Here is a 22,239-nt window from a genome sequence, read left to right on the forward strand (position 1 = left end):
CATCCTCACACAACAAAATCACAGAATGGGTAGGACTACAGAGGACTTTGAATATATCCTAATCTAAACTTTTATTTTATAGCTAATTACATGGATTAGGTATAGATTCCCATCAAAATGGCATATTAACAACAGCTGTAGTTTCCTCATTCCAAAATAAATTTATCCAAAAAAAAAAAAAACTTAGAGGAAAGCATCAAATCTGACAAATTCTTTAAAAAGTGGGAAATCCTTGGGAGACAAAGGACTGTTCTGAAATGGTTTGGTGGAGGAATGTCACTTGTATGTAGGTAGATGCTGTCTGGGGCACAGAGAGACAAGGGGAGGCTGTGAGAAGAAGGGGAGAGCAAGACAGTTTTCCTTCTCTTTCTGTCTTACCCTGCCATTGCCAGCCCCCTCACAGAAGTCTGGTGACCTTGACCATTGTGCAATACAAGTGTCCACGGAGTTAAATTCGGGTAACACAACAGCTCTGCCACCACAGAGACTGGAGGAACCCTGGCAGGCACAGACTAATCTCAAAATCTAATTCCTCCACCCCTTCCCTTTAACCCCAGGGCATTGCTGCTTCTCCTCTGGTAAGGAAACTAAAACACAGAAAAGTTTAAAAGTTTGTCAACCATCATACAGATAATTAATGTCATATCCAGGACTAAAACCAAATGTCTAACACTCAGCACTTATTCCACTTAACTATTAATATTGTATACAACATTAAATTATATAAATATATTTTTTATTTTATATATAGTATTTATAGTATTGATATATATTATATATTTTTCACATATATAATAGCATTATATATGTGTGTATATATACATTTTATATATAATAACATTATATGTGTGTGTGTATATGTATATGTACACGTGTTATCCATTCATCCATTGATGGACATTTAGGTTGTTTCTATGTCTTGGCTATTGTGAATAATGCTGCAATGAACTTGGGAGTGCGGCTGTCTCTTCAAGATAGTGATTTAATTTCCTTTGAATACTAGAAGTGGGGAATGCTGGATGATATGTTAGTTCTATTTTTTATTTTTTGAGGAAACTTCATACTGTTTTCCATAGTGGCTGAACCAATTTACATTCCCAACAGTACACCAGGGTTCGCTTTTCTGAATAGCCTTGACCAGAGTCTTTGTGATAATAGCCATTCTAAGGGGTGTGAGGGGATATTAATTGTGATTTTGATTTGCATTTCCCCATTTCTTTTCAGCCTTTGAGCTAAAGTCAAGTGTAGCATTTTCCTGATGATTAGTGATATTGTTTATGTACTTGTTATTCATGTGCTTGTTGGCCATTTGTATATATTTTTAAGGCAAATGTCTACTCAAGTCCTCTGCCCATTTTTTAAATCGGATTGATTTTTCACTATTGAGTTGTATGAGCTCCTTACACATTTTGGATATTAACCCCTTATCAGATATATGGATTGCAAATATTTCCTCCCATAAACTAGGTTGCCTTTTCAATTTAATCATTCTTTGCTGTTTTAGGTTTAAGATAGAGTGCAATTTCATTCTTTTGCATGAGAATATCCAGTTATCCCAAACTATTTATTGAAGAGACTATCCTTTCCCCACTTACTATTCTTGGCTCCTTGTCAAATATTACTTGACCATATATGTGTAGGTTTGTCTCTGGGCTCTCAAGACTATTCAATTCATCTATGTGTCTGTTTTTATATCAGTGTCATAATACTTCTGATTCCCAAATCTTTGTGATATAATTTGAAGTCAGGAAGTGTAATGCCTCCAGATTTGTTCTTTCTCAGGATTGCTTTGGCTCTGCTGGATATTTTGTGGTTATATATTAATTTTAGGATTATTTTTCTTATTTCTGTGAAGAATAGCACTGGAGCTTTGACAAAATTATATTGAATAGGGATGTCTGGCTAGCTCAGTTGGTAGAGCATGCTACTCTTGATCTCAGGGTAGTGAGTTCAAGCTTCATGTTGGGTATAGAGCTTACTTTAAAAAAATAAATAGAATCTATAGATGGCTGTGGGTAGTATGAACATTTTAACAATAGTAACTTTTCTGATATAAAAACTTGGATGCCATTCTATTTATGTGTTTTGATTTCTTTCATCAATGTCTCATAGCTTTCAGGGTATAGCTCTTTCACTTCCTTGGTTAAATTTTATTCCTGAGGTTTTTTTTTTGGTTTTGGTTTTGTTTTGATGCTATTGTAAGTAAAACTTTTTTATTTTTCAAAACTTTCATTGTTAGTGTATAGAAACTCAACTGATTTGTATGTATTTATCTTGCATCCTGAAACTTTATAGAATTCATTCATTAGTTCTAACAGTATTTTGGTGGAATCTTCAGAATTTTCTATATGCAAGACTGTACCATCATCAAACAGACACAGTTTTACTTCTCCCTTTGAGATTGAATGCCTGTTATTTCATTTTCTTGCCTGATTACTGTAAGACTTCTAGTACTATGTTGAATAGGTGGAGTGAGAGTGGGAACACTTATCTTGTTCCTGCTCTTAGAGGAAGTATTTTCTAAAATTTTTTTAATGTTTATTTTATTTTTGAGAGACAGAGAGAGACAGAGCATGAGTGGAGGAGGGGCAGAGAGAGAGAGGGAGACAGAATCTGAAGCAGTCTCCAGGCTCTGAGGTGTCAGCACAGAGCCCGACACAGGGCTCAAACTCACAAACTGTGGGATCATGACCTGAGCCAAAATTGGATGCTTAACCAACTGAGCTACCCAGCCACCCCTGAAAGGAAGTACTTTCAACCTCTCACCATGGGGTATGATGATAGCTGTGGGTTGTCATATGTACACTTTATTATGTTGAGATGTGTTCCTTCTATACCCAATTTGTTGGAAGTTTTCATAATGAGAGGATGTTACATTTTTTCAAATGCTTTTTCTGCTTCTATTGAGATGATCAATGATTTATTTATGTGCTTTATTAAATTTATTGATTTGTGTAGTTGAATCATCCTTGCATCCCAGGGACAAATTTTACTTGGTCATGGGGTATATAATACTTTTAATATGCTGTTGAATTTGGTTTGCAAGTATTTTGTTGAGAATTTTTGCATCTATAATCTTCAGGGATATTGGCTCATAGTTTTCTTTTTCTGTATTGTCCTTATCTGGCTTTGGCATCAGGGTAATTCTAACTTCATATAATGAGTTTGGGAGTGTCCCTACCTCTTCATGTTCTTGGAAGAGTTTGACAAGAACTGGCATTAATTTTTATTTAAATATTTGGTAGGATTTACCCATGAAGCTATCTGCTCCTGAATTTTTCCTTGTTGGGTGGTTTTTAATTACTGATTTAATCTTCTTATTATTGGTCTATTTGGATTTTCTATTTCTTCCTGATTCAGTTTTGGTAGGTCGTATTTTTTAGGAATTTGTTCACTTCTTCCAGGTTGTCCAATTTTTTTTAGCATATAATTGTTCATAATAGTCTCTTTTGATCCTTCTTTGTTTCTTGTAACAGCTTTTAAAGTCTACTTTGTTTGTTCTCAGATTTTAACAGTCTCTTATGCTTTGGCTCTTGGGGGGGTGGGAGGGAGGGGAGGGTGGGTGATGGGTATTGAGGAGGGCACCTTTTGGGATGAGCACTGGGTGTTGTATGGAAACCAATTTGTCAATAAATTTCATATATATAAAAAAAAATAAAGTCTACTTTGTGTAATATAAGTACAGCTACCTCTACTATCTTTTGGTCTCTATTATACATGAAGTACCTTTTTCCATCCCTTCACTATGAATATATGTATGCTCTACAAGCTGAAGGGAATCTCTTGCAGGCAGTATATTTGTCTTTTTTCATCCATTCAGCTACTAGCTGTCCTTTGACTGAAAAACTTTACATTTAAAATAATAATTGATAGTTAATGACTCACTATTGCCATCTTGTTAATTGTTTTGTTTTGTAGCCTTTCTTTCTGTCTTCTTCTTTTTTTCTTTCTTCTTTCTTTCTTTTTCTGTTCCTTTCTCTCTTCCTGAATTGATGATTGGCCATAGTAGTATACTTTAATTTCTTCTCTTTACCTTTGCATATCTGTGATAGGTTTTTGTTTTGTGGTTACTCTGAGGTTTACTTGAAATATCTTATAACGGTCTTTTAAGCCGATAGCAATTTAACCTCATTTGCAAAAAAACTCTACGTTTTACTCTGTCCTAACATTTTATGCTTTTGATGTCAGAATTTATACCTCTTTGTATTATATATCCATTGACAATATGAAACTTTAGCTATTTTTAATATTTTTCCTTAATCTCTATACTAGAGTTAAGTAATTGACACATCATTATTACTATATTAGACTATATACTTATCTTTCCAGTAAAGTGTGTTGTATATTTTCATGTTTTCCTGTTACTAATTAGCATCTTTTCATTTCAGCTTGAGGAACTAGCATTTTTTCTAAGGCATGCCTTGTGCTTAAGAACTCCTTTCCTTTGTTTGTGACAGTCTTTATTTCACCTTCATTTCTGAAGGACAATTGTGTTGGGTAAAGTATTCTTAGTTGGCAGGGGTCTTTCTTGTTTTGTTTTGTTTTGTTTTTTCTTTCAGCAACTTACACTTATCATCCTACTCTCCTAGTTTGTTGGATTTCTGCTGAGAAATCCACTGATAGCTTTATGGTGATTCTTTTATGAGGAAAAATTATTCTCTCTTGCTGCTTTTGAAATTTTCCCTTTGTATTTGATTTTAGACCATTTTATTTTGTTATGTGTCTTGGAGTAGATCATTTTGGATTGAAATTATAGGGTAACCTATTACTTCATAATGTCCAAATATCTCCCCAGGTTTGGGAAGTTCAAAAGCCATTATTTAACTAAGCTTTCAGCTCCTTTCTCTTATCTTCTTCTTTCAGGACTCCAATGACATGCACATGTTTTTCTTTATGGGGCCCCATGAATCCCATAGACTTTTTAAATTCCTTTTTTACTTTTTTTTAATTTTGTTTTTGTTCTTCTGCTTAGGTAATTTCAAATAATCTGTCTTTGAGCTTACTGATTTTTTTCTTCTGCTTGGTCCCTTCTTCTGCTGAAGCTCTATATTGAATTCTTCAGTTCGGCCACTGTATTTCTTATCTCCAAAACTCTTATTCTTTTTTTTTTTACGTTTTCCATACCTTTATTGGACTTCTCATTGTGTTCTTACATTGTTTTGATGAGTTCATTAAATTGTCTTTCTGTGTTCTCTTATATTTCTCTGAGCATCTTTAGAATAATTATTTTGAATTTTTTGTCAGGCAATTCATGTGGCTCCATGTCTTTGGGGTCAGTTGCTTTAAGTTGACTGTGTTCCTTTGGTGGTGTCATATTTCCCTGACTCTTTATGATCCCTGGAGCCTTGCCCAGATGTCTGGGCCTGGGAAGAAGCAGTCACATCTTCCAGACTTTATAGGCTGACCTCAGTACAGGATCTTCACCTGCAGGTGAGGCACACTGGAGCATGCTATGGCTGTGAGTCTAGTGGTGCAGGGCACCAAGTATACAGTCATGTGGAAGACCCAGGTCTGGTGAATGTGATGTCTCCTCAGCTCAGGCCACTGGGGCCTACAACATCTTTAACAAGTGCTGTTGGCATCTTCAGTGGTGTTTCTGGGTCCAGCAGCTAGGGCCCAGGGTAGGCAATGGTTGTTGCTAGAGTTGGTGGCACGCACACATAGAATTTGGGTGTCAGCTGCAAGTGCCTGTGTAGTGGCAGGAACTGGTTGCAGACATACATATAGTAAGGGGGAGGGCAGGGCTGGCAGCAAGGGCTACGACTAACTGAGGGTGCACTGGCACTGTGGGGCCCTGGATGTTGGTATGCACTCCTGTGGCTGCAGTCTCACCTTGGTCATGTGCACAGCAATGAAGGCTATTATGGGATTCAGGCTGGTTAGATACAGGTACACAGCTGGAGTGGCTGGTTGCAAGCAAGCCCAACAGTGTAGGCCAGTCACAGGAAACAGGGCCAGAACCAGGCCCACAAGCATCTGTGGGGGTCCTGGCAATTGGTGTGCATTCCTGTGCCTGCAGCGTCTCCCTAAAACATGTGCATGGCAGTGAAGGCCAGTACAGAAACCAGGCCAAGGGCTTGCAGGTGCACACCTTGGGAACCAGCTGCTAGTGAGCCTTAGGGTGGCAGTGGGTAGGAAAGGGAGCTGGGAGGGACTCAAGCAGCTGCTGTTTGTGAATATGAATACCTGTGTGTGATAGGGGGAGGGAAACAGTGAAATCTGCCTGCGGCTCTGCAGCTGCTGTGTTGGCTGTTGATTTCTCCAGTGGTGAAAGGTACTGGGGCCCTCTGCAGTGCAGGTCACTGGGAACCATAGTAACTCCCCCTACACTGCTGATGCTGGCAGCCCTTTCTTCCTTTGTCCTGGCCATCTTTACATATCTCAGCTTTGCTGGTCTCTGGGTAGGGTAAAATCAATGCAGGTCCTTCTTGCAGTGTCCCAAAAGGCTGGGGGAAGCTGCTGGCTCACCTACTGTCCCTTTCCCAGCAAGGGGATTTCCCTATGGACAGTGAGCAGTGCTGGCCTGCAGGATGAGATGATGCAGGCAAAATGAAAGTGCCCTCCCATTTTTGTGTGGTTATTCTCAGGGTTTCTTGTTCTACAGTGTTGTCAAAGTTTCTTGCAAGGATTCCTAAGCTCTCCCAGAGCTGTTTTTGTTCATAGATAGTTGTCTAATTGTGAGAATACAGAGACTGGGATCTCGTACTTTGCCATCTTGGAGACCTCCAAGTTGGAGACCTCCAAGACTGCTCTCTGTAATACAATGCTATTCTGCCTTCCCTCCTCAGACTACTTTATGGTGCCATTAAAACATCACACACTAGATGGCAGGAGCTCTATTTTCAGTTTCACTCTTCCCTGACTTAACTTCCTCTTAGAAGTTGGGCAAATCATATACCTTCATTAGTTTCCAGGTTTTTTTCTATAAAATAAATATAATGCTTAACAGCAAGGTGCTGAGGGTATATATTCTTGAGGGTCTTTTAAGTTTTGGGGTCATATTTTATATAAAAACCCTCCCTTCAATAGCCAAATCTTTCACTATTCTTTTCCTATACCTCCACTGATTTTTTACATGGTCAATGCGTTTTGTCTTTGAACTGTCAGATTTAATCCAACTGAAGTGATGATTTAATAAAGGCTGAGAAGGCAGTTATTGTAAAATACATTGGTGTGTCTTTAACACTTTTTGTGTTGTATGATTTGTTCAATTCAGCGGTTTTCAGGAAGAGAAATAGGAAGAGAAAGTCATGATGTTTGGAAAATAATTTTGATTAGTGAAGTAAGAAGAACCTCTGCTCATCTCACATGTATTCCACCTAAACATAGATAAGGTTGGAGAAATAAGGGAAGCTTAGGGCAAAAAGATACAGAGGTTTGATGCCAAAGACAGCCTTATCTATTATAAATATATGTCATTAATTCTGAGAGCAATTCTCTACAAGTGTTTGCATATTTAACAATTCTTGATGTTAGTATTTGTCATTATCTGCTCATAAATCCTTTCATAACTTACATTTTGAAGTAAGAATAGTTTGATATTATGAACAGTCTTTGAGAGGTTTGGTTAATTTGTCATGGATTTCTTTGGAGTTCTAAAGTTTTCAGATATGTCTGTAGGCTATCAAGTTACACAAAGTTTATAAACATCCTTCCGAAATGGTTTTTAAAACCGTGTCAGTAGCAATCCTTTTTAAGCCATGTCTGCTATAGAATCATGGACAAAACAGAACTTATGATAAATATGCTAAAGTTAATATAAGTTTTCTTACCCACTTTTAGAAAAAGTCATTTTTTTTCTTTCCAGACAGTGCCTCTCAACAGTAATCAAAAAATATGACTTCCACCTGAAATGCCTATTGAAAACCCAGGTATTAACTTTTGTTACTTCATCTATCAATTCAATAAGTATTTATTAACCATAAAAAATTTTGCAATTTTCTGAAGACACTAAGATGAATAAAGTAGAATGTCAATATCTGAGCAGCTTTCATTCTATTGTGGCAAAACACACAAGTAAATAGATATGTATGAATAAAGTGTCATAGGTATTGTGAATGTGAAAGACCTATGTCTATACAGGACACAAAAGAAAGTTATCAATTTTACCTATTTGATCTGAATGTTGAAAAATGAGTATGCCAACTAAGGCACATGGTGAAAGAAGGTGGGGAGTGGGGATAACTTTTAGTGAAAAACAACATAAAGAGAAGCAGTTAGGAAAAGCGTAGAATGATTAGAAAACTGTATGAAATTTGGAATGGCTACAACTAGGGTTCAGTTTGAGAGACTGGAAAGAGACCAGATGAAAGGGGCAAACAGGGGCCAACTTATGTAGGATCCTAAGGACACTTTATGGACAATTTAAGGATTTTCTAATTTATCAGCTGATGACATAGAGCCATTATGCAAGGCAATAGAATGACAGATGGGTGACTAGAGGAGCACTTCATTAGCCCAAAGAGATGATAAGGGTATTGACAAAAACTCTACAAGAGTGGTGGTCAGGAGGGGACAAATTCATAATATGTGAAAATGTGCAATGTATATGATTTGGTGAAAGACTATGAGTAAAACAAAAGAAGAGGGTGTCTAGAATACCTCCACATTCCTGGCTGCCAACCGACTACATAGAGACATCAGTTTACTAAAATAGCAGAAAGAAGAAGCTAGCTTGGCAGGGAAATATGATGGACTTAGCCCAAGATTACTGAAATTTGGTCACCAACTGGGCATCAAAGTTGTGGTCACCATTAGGCAGACCATATCTTATAGCTTATTCTTCCAGGGAAGGGTTAAATCTTCCACAGATAAAACATGCTGTGATTATAGAAAATTGTGTAAATACAGTGTTTTAAAACAAGTGAGGATTTATTTTTCCATTAAATAATTGACTCCTGATATATATGAAAAGATAAAGAGCCTAAGTAACTATTCCTAATATTAATTAACAGAAGATTCTGAAAATAATAAATATTTCTGGATAGATACCAAACTCATGTGAATTCCACATAAATATTTAAAGACATGATGATGACAAATACACAACTCATATTCCCTCCCAAAATGTAATCCTATCACTCTAATTCCATTTTTCTTTCTTGAGTCTGGCTTAAATATATAAGTTTAAAATGTGAAATGTGAAAGAAACTCACAGAAGATTGGTTTGAGTCTCATAAAAGTGTCATAATTAGTACTTCTTTCAGCTTGATTCTTCACCTTTGTGATAGTCATTCTTTTGAGTGTAGAATTTGAAATTTACCAGGTATACAAGGCAGACGAAGACTTCATTCCTAGATCATTTATGTCTCTTGACTATATATAGATATACTTTTGAGGTTATGATAGCCTACTTATGATGACTGGTAATTATATAAATGTCTCAGTAGTGCTCATGTATCACAGATGCCTTTTTATACATACACACATGCACACAAATTGTTGAGAATCTGTAAAGTTCTTAATTTCCAAGAAGTTTCTAACTCTTATACAAAGCCTCCAATATTTCCACTTTGAAAGAATCCATTGATTATTGTAAATTTTTTCAGTATGACTTGAAAGTTGGCAAAACATCAAATAATTACTGTCTTTACATTAACACAGGCAAATAGTTATCATCACCCACATCTGACTTATCTTGTAAATAGGCCACAGTGTCTGTGATTTTCCAGATGAACTCCTTCCAAAACAATGGTCTTTTTAAATGTGATTCTTCCTATGAGGCATCACTAGCAAATATCTGAGAAATGAGGACAGACTGCGGTACTTCTATTTATTTGACAACTGCATTAAGTAATATTTCATCAATGTCAAAAATAGTGCCAACATGAACAATGTTTTTTTATATTTCCCAAACTTGGATTATTAAACAATTAAAAAAAATAGAAAACATGCAGGCTGAATAAATATGACACAGATATTATTGAATAATATGGGTAATTTAAATTTTCAAATATTTTCTTTCCCCAGCCATGGTCATTTAACATATTTTAGATTTTATTTATTTCACTTTTGGGGCCCTGATTATTATGTTTGCTAAGTAGCTAATTTTGTAAGCAATTTACATAGAACTTTTATTTTGGACATTTTATTCCTCTCTTCTATGCCACTAATATCCGGAAAGGTATGGAACGTTTTCTATATTCATTCTATATTCTGTGTTCATCTCTAATATTTCAGAGAAGTTAAGAATAAAAGAAAAAGAATTTCTCCCCTAAGGTATTACTTAATGCTTACTTAGCTTACTTAATGTTAATTAGTGAACTATTTATTCACTAGAATCAAGAGAAATAGAAATCTGGAGTGCCTGGGTGGCTCAGTTGGTTAAGCATGTGACTCGATTTCATCTCAGGTCATGATTTCACAGTTTGTGGGTTCAAGCCCCATGTCAGGCTCTGCACCAACAGTATGGAGCCTGCTTGGGATTCTTTCTCCCTCTCTCTCTGCCTCTCCCCTGCTGTCTCTCACTCTCTCTCAAAAAAAAAAAAAAAAGAGAGACAGAGAAATAGAAAACAAAACCATACTCTGAAGTTGCTGATGATCTACTTGGAAAGAGAGCATATTCATAAATAATGTACATAGAGTGGTATATATACAAAGCAAAACAGTGTAAAACAAGATTTCAATCTAGGTGCAAGAGTCAACTTCTGATTCAAAGTTGCTTCTTCCTAGTAGCTTCTAATGCGCTGTCTCCAAAATTTTTATTACAGTGCCAAATAGGACCTTTTAACAAAGTTAGCAATCCTTATTACTGATGACAAGCTTATACTAGAATCTAATAACTGATGAACTAATTATAAACTGATAAATGTGGATTGAGAAAAATCTACTCATGCTTTAAAATATGGTTTGTCTTCATGAAACATCTGCTTGGTCTAAAAAGAGCTAAAAACCTCCAAACACTTTACCATCTAGCTCATGACACAGAAAGTGTACAAACTAGATAACCAGAATGGCACCTCTATTTTTCAGGTGTAAGTAACTAAATGAGTAACACAGAATAATAATTATCTCACACTTTCCCCTCCCTAAGACCTAAATCCAACTGTATTCAGTTTCTAGACAGAAGCTAAAAATTCCACGTGTAAGTAGAAATAAAGGGGGCACATAAGGATCTTCTGTATTTGGCTTTATTAGAACTGAAGCTCTTTTAGTAACAAGCAGACCTAATCCAAATTGTTGGATTTTTAGAAGTGCCAAATTCAAACATAATTTGTTTTTTAAATGCTTATTTATTTTTGAGAGAGAGAGGAAAAAGAGAGAATGCAAGTACATGAACGGGGGAGGGACAGAGAGAGGAAGACAGAGATTCCCAAGCGGGCTCCACACTGTCAGTGCAGAGCCCAACGTGAGGCTCGAACTCACGAACCATGAGATCATGACCTGAACGAAAATCAAGAGTCAGATGTTTAACCAACTGAGCCATCCAGGCACCCCTCAAACATAATTTAAACAGAGTGGCAGTAAGGACAGAATTTAGGTACAGAGACTCCAAAGTCAGATAGCAGTATATGCCAACCCTACACTAAAGAAAGTTTTTATTCAACTTTCTTAGAGTTCATATTATTCATCACTAGAGTGAATTTAATAAAATATAACAATGATATTTTTAAAATTAATAAAAAACATATGAGATATGTTTAATATAATATAGTGGCTGGAAGATAAAACGTGTTCAGGTAAAGATAAGTACAAGTGTCAGTTTAGTGCTATTAGAGTTATTATTTTTAAAGTTATATATTTTGGGGGGGCTGATTATCATAAGTTTTTATTGCTAAAGTAGAGGACTGAGTAGGATTCAGAAGAAAGAAGAAAAATGTCACAAAACCGATTTGTATTCAACATAGAATATAAGAAGTGAGAAAAGAACAAAAAATCGTAAGAAGAAAATAGGACAAAATGAATAGGTAACAAGAACCTGGTTAAAGGTTACAAAAGAAGAAGTCAAGGAGATGAAGGAGATAAAGTCAGGTCACAAGAAAAATAAAACACAATTGCAGAATTGGAAACTACCCTAGCAGAAATAAAGGGCATAGTGAAACTACTAAAAGTCAAACCTATTATGTATAGGACATTTTCAGACTTAAGGAAGCAAAAAATGAAAAACTGAAAATAGATCTCCAATAAGGAAAATAATCACTAGCCAACATAATTTGTATTCCAAGTGAGATCAAAAGCATTTGTCAAAGGAATAACATGATCTGACATTTTATTTGGGATGTGTGCAGTGAATTATATAATACATGAGGAACATTTAATAATACATATACAAACTAAAGAATAATACCTGAGCAGGCATTCTTATTAAACAGTAAGTTTAGGAACAAGATATTGCCGGTATCGTAGGATCTGCCTGTGTGCCACTTTATATCTCTTTTCTCTACATGAGAGGTATCCTTTGGTGAAAAGTATTTTGTAGGTTTTGTTTTCACCATTTTACCTTTTCACATTACCATCAAAGGATATCTATGCATTCATTAGAAATATACATTTTAGCTTTCCTTTTTAATGTCTCCATAAGTAGAATAAAACTGTATGTACTTTTTGAGCCATGTAACTTTTGCTCATTGTTTTTCAGATTTATCCACCTTGTTCTATGTGGTTTTGCTTTGTTTTCATTGATGTATGGTATTCAATTAGCTCAAAGAACCTCAATTTATTTATGTAATCCACTGCTGATGTACACCTGAGCTAATATCAAGAATTTCTCTAGGGTATATACCTAGGGTCATAGACACTTTTTAATAGGGTCACACATATTTCATAACAGATGAGAGTTCCCATTGCCCCATCTTCTCACCATGTGGTATAGTTCAACTTTTTAAATTTTTGCTTAAGTGGGGAGAGAGTTAAGATGTGGAGTAGGAGAAGGACCTTATGCTTGCCATGTCTCTTGAACACAGCTAGATAACTATCAAATAATTCTGAACACCCAGGAAATTGATCTGAGGAATGAGAGAACAAACTGTACAACTAGAAGGAAAAAGGAGGTCACATTGTGGAATGCAGGAGGTGTGGAGATATGATTTGGGGGAGAATGGAATCACAGGTGCTGTGCAGGGAAGGGAGCCCTGATCATGGAGAGAGGGGAGAGAAGGAATGAGAGAGAAAGATAAAGCAGCATGCAGGGATTGCACAAGAAAAACACTTCCCCAAAACAATGCTGACTGGGAAAATGAGAGGGACTGATTATCGCAAGATTTTACAAGCAGCAGAGCTAAAAGTCTGAAGTTTTAGAAGTCTGTGCCATTGCCAGAGTCAAGCATGGCAGGCATAGGGGTCTCCTGTGCAGAATGAGGGCAGAGGCCCAGGAGTGGACAGCATGCTCTGAGGATCTCCTGGATCATTCTGGGAGAGACAGTTCCCCTTCTTGCAGTACATTTGGAAGAGGCAGCATTGCCTCTCGGGACAAAAGAGCTAGTGGGTGCCGTGGAGCTGCTTCATTCACTAGCATATAAGCAGAGACACCTGCTGAGGGCAGCTAACCTGGATGCTGGCTGTTTTGCTATGCTTTACCATAAATATCCAAGTCCCTGCCAGTCGTACAACTGCTTTTCTGAGAGAAACCATTATCAGCCACAAGGGAGTGAGACCCTCCCCTAGGGTATCAGCACAAGTCTGCCCCACACTAAGTCCCTAAAATCTGGAGTTTTGAAACCCAGCCACTCATCTGAGTTAAAACGGAGGAACAGTGCACCAACAGGCCTTCAGACAGATCAAACGTAGACAGGGTGAAGGCAGGGATCTGACACAAGCCTGGGTCACAAGGGGAGAGATTGTTCCCCCTTCTGTGAAGACCTCCTCAACAGCGGTGGGCACGAAATACCCTCCCTGGGGAAGAGAGTGGGCTGATGCCATTGTTTACCCCTCTTATCAGTACAGCAAACTTTAGGGAGCAGTACGGCACACACAGTGGAGGATTGAACCAGTTACTGCAAGACCTACCCCCTGGCACTCTGCAGGTGGCTTTTTTACTAGGGCAAGTCTGATTGAGATCCAGAGCAGCAGGGGGCCCCTCCCCAGAAGACCAGCACAAACCTCCCATATGCACCAGATCTACTGATCATAGAGTGCTGCAAAGCTTCAGCTCTAGTGGAAACGGGACCAGGCACACGTTTTCCTGATACACAAAAGATAGAGTCCTAGAGAAAATTCCAAGATGGAGGAATTCATCCCAAAAGAAAGAACAAGAACATATCATGGCCAGGGAGTTAATCAAAACAGATATAAGTATTATGTTGGAACCAGAATTTAAAGCAATAATCATAAAATACTAGCTGGTCTTGAGAAACAGAAGAAACCAGAGAGACCCTTTACTGCAGTGATAAAAGACCTAAAAACTAGTTAGCCAAAATAAAAAGTGTTGTAACTGGGATGCAAAACCAAAAGTGCTATAACTGGGATGCAAAACCGACTGGCTTAGTGACTCCAAGGATGGAAGAAGCAGAGGAACAAATAAGTGATACAGAAGATAAAATTATGGAAAATAATGAATCTGAAAAGAAGAGATTAAGAAAAATTATGGATTATGAATGTAGACTTAGAGAACTCAGTAACACCATAAAGCATAATAACATTCATATCATAGGAGTCCCAGAAGCAGAGGGGGGGAAAAAGGGGCAGAAAGTTTATTTGAGCAAATTATAGCTGAAAACTTCCCTAATCTGGGGAAAGAAACAGACATCCAAATCCAGGAGGCACAGAAAACTCCCATCAAAATCAACAAAACCAGCCAACACCAAAACATTTTGTAGTAAAATTTGCAAAATACTGAGGTAGGGAAAAACACCTGAAAGCAGCAAGGGAAAAGAAATCCCTAACCTACAAGGGAAGACAAATCAGGTGAACAGCAGATCTATCCACAGAAACTTGCCAGAAAGGAGTGGCATGATATATTCAACATACTAAATGGAAAAAATATACAGCCAAAAATGTTTCATCCAGCAAGACTGTCATTCAAAATATAAGGAGAGATAAAGAGTTTCCCAGAAAAACAAAAACTAAAGGAGTTCATGAACACTAAACAGCCCTGCAAGAAATATCTTTAAAGGAGACACTTTGGGTGGGAAAGAAAGATCAAAAACAATAAAGCCTAGAAAAGAACAGAGAAAATCTCGAGAAACCACTTTACACTAAATGGCACTAAATTCATATCTATCAATAATCACTCTGACTGTAAATGGACTAAATGCTCTAATCAAAAGACAAAGGGTATCAAAATGGCTAAAAAAAAAACACACACACACACACAAAAAACCCAAGACCCATCTATATGCTGCCTACAAGAGACTCACTTAGACATAAAGACACCTATAGATTGAAAGTGAGGGCATGAAGAAACATTTATCATACTTACATGTTAAAAGAAGGCTGGAGTAGTAACACTTATATCAGACAAACTAGATTTTAAAGCAAAGACTATAAAAAGAGATGAAGAAGAGCACTATATCATAATAAAGGGGAATATCCAACAAGAGATATAACACTTGTAAATATTTATGCCCCCAAATTAAAACACCTAAATATATAAATCAATTAATAACAAACATAAAGGAAGTCATTGATAATAATACAACAATAGTTGGAGATTTTAACACCCCACTTACAGTAATGGACATATCATCTAAACAGAATATCAATAAAGAAACAATTGTTTTGACTCATACACTGGACCAGATGGGATTTAACAGATACATTCAGAACATTTCAACCTAAAGCAGCAGAATACACATTCTTTTCAAGTGCACATAGGAATAGGACATTCTCCAGAATAGATCCCATACTAGGTCACAAATCAGGCCTCAACAAATACAAAGAGATTAAGATCATACCATGCATATTTTCTGAACACAACACTATGAAACTTGAAGCCAACCACAAGAAAAAATTTGGAAAAACCACAAATACATGGAGGTTAAAAAACATGTTACTAAAGAATGAATAGGTCAACCAGAAAATTTAAGAACTTAAAAATTACATGGAAACAAATGAAAATGAAAACATGACAGTCCAGAATCTCTGGGATGCTGCAAAGGCCGTTGTAACAGGGAAATGTATAGCAATACAGACCTACCTCAAGAAGCAAGAAAAGTGTCAAATACAAAACCTAACATTACACCTAAAGGAACTATAAAAGAAACAGTAAATAAAGCCTAAAGCCAACAGAAAAAAGGGAAATAATAAAGATTAGAGCAGAAATAAGTGATACAGAAACAAACAAACACCAGTAGAAGAGATCAAGGAAACTAAGAAATGGTTCTTTGAGAGGATTAATAAAATTGATAAACCCCTAACCAGACTTTTCAAAGAGAAAATGTACCCAAAAAATTAAAATCATGAATGACAGAAAAGAGATCACAACCAACACCACAGAAATACAAACAATAATAAGAGAACATTATGAAAAATTATATGCCAACAAATTGAGTAAACTGTAAGAAACAGAAAAATTCCCAGAAATATACAAAACTGAATACCAAAACTGAAACAAGAAGAAATGGAAAATTTGAACAGACCCACAATCAGCAGAGAAATTGAATCAGTAATCAAAAATCTCCCAACAAAAAAAAAGTCCAGGGCCAAATGCCTTTACAGGGGAATTCTACCAATCATTTAAAGAAGAGTAAATACATGCTCTTTTCAAGCTATTCCAAAAAAGTAAAAATGGAAAGAAAACCTCCAAATTCATTCTACAAAGCTAGTATGACCTTGATTCAAAAATCAGATAAAGACCCAACTAAAATGGAAAATTACAGGCCAATATCCCTGACGAACATGGATGCAAAAATTCCCAAGAAGATACTAGCAAATCTAATCCAACATTACATTAAAAGTGTTATTTTCCACAATCAAGTTGGATTTATTCCCGGGCTGCATGGATATTTGCAAACATGCATTAATATTTGCAAACAAATTAATGTGATACACCACCTTAATAAAAGACAGAATGAGAAACATATGATCTTCTCAATAGATGCAAAAAAAGCATTTGACAAAATACAGCATCCATCCTTGAAAGAAAAAAAAAACCTTAACAAAGTAGAGATAGAGGGAACTTACCTCAACATCATAAAACCATATATGAAGATCCACTGCTAATATCATCCTCAATGGGGAAAAACTGAGAGCTTTTCCTCTGCAGTCAGGAAAAAGACAGGGATGTCCACTCTCACCATTGTTACTTAACATAGTACTGGAAGTCCTAGCCTCAGCAATCAGACAACAAAATGACATAAAAGGCATCCAAATTGGCAAGAAAGAAGTTAAACTTTTCACTATTTTCAGAAGACATGATACTCCAGGTAGAAAATCTGAAAGACTCCACCAAAAAAAATTGCTAGAATTGATAAACTAATTCAGCATAGTCACAAGATACAAACTCAATGCACAGAAATCTGTTCCATTTCTACATACCAATAATGAAGAAGCAGAAGTAGAAATCAAGGAATCAATCCTATTTACAACTGCACCAAAAACCATAAGATATCTAGGAATAAACCTAACCAAAAAGGTAAATGATCTGTACTCCGTAAACTATAAAACACTGATGAAAGATATTGAAGATGACACACAGAAATAGAAAAACATTCCATGCTCATGGATTGGAAGAACAAATATTGTTAAAATAATTTTATTACCCAAAGCAATCTAGATATTTAATGCAATCCCTATCCAAATACTACCAGCATTTTTGCAAAAAAAAAAAAAAATAGAACAAACAATCCTAAAATTTGTATGGAACCCCAAAAGACAAAGTAGTGTTGAAAAAGAAAACCAAAACTGGAGGCATCATGATTCCAGACTTCACTCTGTATTACAAAGCTGTAATCATCAAAACAGTACAGTTGGTATTGGCACAAAAAAACATGGCACAAAAAACAGACACAAAGATCAGTGGGACATAATACAGAACCCTCAAATGGCCCCACAAATGTATGGTCAATTAATCTTTGACACAGGAGGAAAAAATGTCCAATGGAAAAAGGCAGTCTCTTCAACAAATGGTGTTGGAAAAACTGAACAGCAACATGCAGAATGATGAATCTGGACCACTTTCTTACACCATACACGAAAATAAATTCGAAATTGATGAAATGCCTACGTGTAAGACAGGAAACCATAAAACTCCTAGAGGAGAACACAGGCAACATCCTCTTTGATCTCGGCTGGAAAAACTTCTGACTAGACACGTCTCTGGAGGCAAGGGAAGCAAAAGCAAAAATGAACTACTGGGACTTAATCAAGATAAAAACCTCTACAGTGTAGGAAACAATCAACAAAACTAAAAGGCAGCCAATGGAAAGGGGAAAGATATTTGCAAATGACGTATCTGCTAAGGGTTAGTATCCAAAATCTATAAAGAACTTACCGAATTCAGCACCCCAAAAAGCAAATAATCCAGTTAAGAAATGGGCAGAAGATATGAATAGACATTTTTCCAAAGAAGACATACAGATGGCCAATATACACATGAAAATATGCTCAACATTTCTCATCATCAGGGAAATATAAATCAAAACCACAATGAGGTACAACCTCACACCTGTCAGAAGGGCTGAAATTAACAACACAAGAACAGTGGGTGTTGGCAAGGATGGGGAGAAAGGGGAACCCCCTTATACTCTTGGTGGAAATGCAAACTGGTACAGGACCATGGAAAATGGTTGGAGGTGCCTGAAAAAGTTAAAAATAGAACTACTCTACAACCCAGCAATTGTACTACTAGGTGTTTACCCAAAGGATACCAAAATATTGATTCAAAGGGGAAGTAAAGAAAGGGGTATACATGGAGCTGAAATCTCTGAATAAATCCCAGACATTGGATAGACTGTCACCTGTAAAAAGTGAGAGAAGAAAAACAATGCCTACAGACCAAGAGAGCTTTTGAGAAAGGCTCTCTCTGCCCAGGAGCTTTGAGTGAGGAAAATGATTACCTGAAAAATTGTCTGGGTAGCTGTGAAGTATTAATTTATACGATAGTAAGAATTTATGCCAAAAAATTGTGCCAGAATATAGTGACTATTTTGGACACAGGCAGAAGCAAATGCAAAACCACTATAAGGGAACACTTTTCTAAACTCCAAAACCATGGAGTTTCCTCTAATATATACACACACATAAATACGTGCTGGTAAAAGGGGAATAATCAGCTTAAAATTTACAAATCCTATGATGGCTGATCCATCATATGAGAGATTCTTCAGATATGAAGCATGTATTTGCACTGGATTTCAGGAGACATTAAGGCTAGATTTGAGCTTATTTTTTCATAGAGGTGACACCTGGCCAAGATCTGGATATGATTGTCCTAAGAAAATATATAAGAAGGAAAAATGGAAAGCTTGTTATGTTAACATTTCAGAACATCTAATATTTAGATGGAAAAGGGAGTTTGGATCACAAATGGAGTACACAAAGTACTGAGACCTAAGCCATAATAAGACTATAGTTTAATGTACATAAAGTAAAGGTAGTTGATGTTACTAGAAAATTTTAGCCTGAAAAAAAAGAAGAAAAGAAAAGGGAAACATGATAATCATTTTCATGTATTTGATGGCTGTTCAAGTGAAAAGGTAATTAGCTTTGCTGTAAGTACCTCTGGAATGATAAGTTGGAATAAATGGTTGCAAACTTAGAGACATTCATCTTGATTCAATATGAGAAAAATCTTTGTAACAATTACTTGTTCAAAAATTGATAGACTGTCCTGTTGGTAGAGAATTCTTCCACATTACAGGTATGCAAGCAGTCATGAATGTTCCATTACATAGGTGTTTGCTAAATTCTTTCTATCTCTGTGACTGAGTTAGTGAATAGTGACAATAATACAGCTTTGTTATTTTATGTGCTATATTCCAAGCTTATCTCAGGAAATATTTGATGTAACATAGACTCTGAAGGAGCAGCATTCTAGCACTTTAGATATTAATCATATCTTAAAATTATTTTGAACATTGGAGAAGATTGATGACAAATTTTTCTCCTCTGCATTGTTCTGGAAGACAAAACAAAACAAAAGAACGTATCATTCCCTCCCACTGTCATTTAGCTGTTCTGGAGAATCATATTGAGTTCACATAAATAAAATAACTGGCTTTTTCCACATGAACTACTCATAAATTTTTCTTTTCCATGCTATAATTGAGTAGTTGTGTTTTCTTAATCTGGAAAAGACTTAAAATGCATCCGAATTAAATTGCATTTTCTTATTTTTCATCCATAGCAAAATGTAGATAATATTATTGAAGAAGTAAAAAATATATGCAGTGTTCTGGGGTGTGTGGAGACCAAACAAATTACAGATGCTGTAAATGAACTAAATCTAACTCTTCAGAGAAATGCAGAGGTAAATATACTCATTTATTAGACAGTAATTATTTTAAACCTGAGTTCAATAATTAAGAAGAGTGAAAGAATTTTGCCTACTGTGTGTGTGTGTCTGTGTATGTGCGCATAAATATTTCAATCATTTGGGGGTAATGGAAACTTGATTCTGTTATACCAAATAGATTATTATACCAAAAGGATTCAATTAAATTAAAAGGAAATTTCTTACACCTTTGAAGTTTGTAACTGCAATGTATCTTCCAAGTGAGACTCAAATCAATCCTACTATCCTACCTAGAGGAAACAATTATATAACATTCACAAGTGTTTGTATAGACTATTGATGGCTTTCGTGTGCACCAGTGTATTCAGGAGTAAGTATCCATGCTTATGTGGACAAGCACACATATAGGAAAGACAAGTTTTCTGTGGTATCTTTTGCTAAATTTGCAGTGCATACTGCTTATATATAATGCATTAATACCATTTTTTCCAGTTAAAAAAAATAAGTATTATATGTTTTTTATAATCTCAGAAATCTAATATAGAATTACAGGTGTGATTATTGCCCAAGAAAAAGATTAGGAAATCTGGTCACAATAATCCATTCAATCTTGTTATTAGTTTAGCAAATGATGAAGCAGAAAGATAGGATGATGATAATAACTAATACTTGATAGTACACTGCAATAATAAAATAGTTTCACTTATTTATTACTTCATTTCATTTCACTTTTATTTCATTTCAGTTCATCCTTCCAACAATACACCATGAAGTTGGTGTTTTAATGTTAATTTTATTATTAAAATCAGATGCTTAGAATGCTCATGTACAGAGGATTAATAAGTGGCCAAATAGAGATTTGAAACTAGGCCTCTTCCTCAATATATGTGAAACTTAATAAGAAAGAGTGATTACATTCATTCTTTACCTGAAGGGAAAGGAACAGCACAGATTATATTATCTTGAATATGCCAACCTTGAAATTTCAAAAGGACTGATTTAGAAAGTGGACAATTATATTAATATATATAAATCATCATCATTGTTTCAAATATGTCTTATTTTAATTAGAACTTATTTTTGTAATTATAGAGTAATAATGAATATAGAAATTTGAATACCTTGTTTGCATTACATATAGGGACAGTGATGACTCAGGAGCAGTGGAATCATCCTATCAAAAGATTTTCCAGATAAACATTCATTAAAAGCTAAAATTACAAAGCATGAAGAAGTCAAAATTTAAACAATATAATCAATAAATATCAAAATTCGATGTCTGAAATTAATATGTGTTCATTTCCTTACATTTTTCTTAATGGGAAAATATCTACTCTTATACCTTCCAATAGAAGAAAATGAAGTACCTATATAGTCTCCACAGCTGTTTTTGTATGTACATATTAATATCCATGGTCTTCAGAAAAGACAACAAGGTAAAAAATTTGAAGTGATCACATTTAATCTGGTCATATTTTTCTATTCTGTGTTAGAGTGGGAAAATTCCACATAGTCGCCAAAAGCCTATCATCAGTATGTTGTGAAAATAAATATTTTGATGAACTCAAAAACTTAAGAATTATATGATGCTAAGAAGGACATTTCAAGGATATCCTTTCTGAGATAACAAGGTAGTGAGAGTTAACTTTCAACAAGCAACTAATTTCTCTTACAGTATCACATTTGGGAGACATTACAAGCACCTAGAGCTGGCAATAAAATACAAAGAGCTTAGGGTCATGCAAATATGATTTGAACTCAATATCTACCAGTTTTTAGCTGAATATCCTTTGGAAAATTAATTCATATCTCTGAGTTTCAGCTTTCCTCACTGCATAAATAAACAAACAAACAAACAAACAAACAGCAGAATTTACAGGGTTCCTGTGTTACAAATAATGTTAATAAAG

At 35.7% G+C, this 22,239-nt stretch overlaps 1 protein-coding gene across 2 annotated transcripts in view; it reads left to right on the plus strand.

Annotated features, from left to right (window-relative positions):
* Positions 1–22,239, plus strand: part of PIK3C2G (phosphatidylinositol-4-phosphate 3-kinase catalytic subunit type 2 gamma) — a 337,991-nt gene that overhangs the window by 40,681 nt on the left and 275,071 nt on the right. For both annotated transcript variants that reach the window (XM_047066883.1, XM_047066884.1), the window contains exons 7-8: positions 7,808–7,871; positions 20,222–20,344. In XM_047066883.1, coding sequence (XP_046922839.1) covers positions 7,808–7,871; positions 20,222–20,344 — 187 coding nt within the window. The remainder of the gene's footprint in view (positions 1–7,807; positions 7,872–20,221; positions 20,345–22,239) is intronic.

This window comes from Lynx rufus, unplaced genomic scaffold (genome assembly GCF_022079265.1).
Source record: "Lynx rufus isolate CCGP_SWC_20201006 ecotype Redwood Valley unplaced genomic scaffold, mLynRuf1.p SCAF_7, whole genome shotgun sequence".
In the NCBI taxonomy this organism is placed as follows: Eukaryota; Metazoa; Chordata; class Mammalia; order Carnivora; family Felidae; genus Lynx; species Lynx rufus.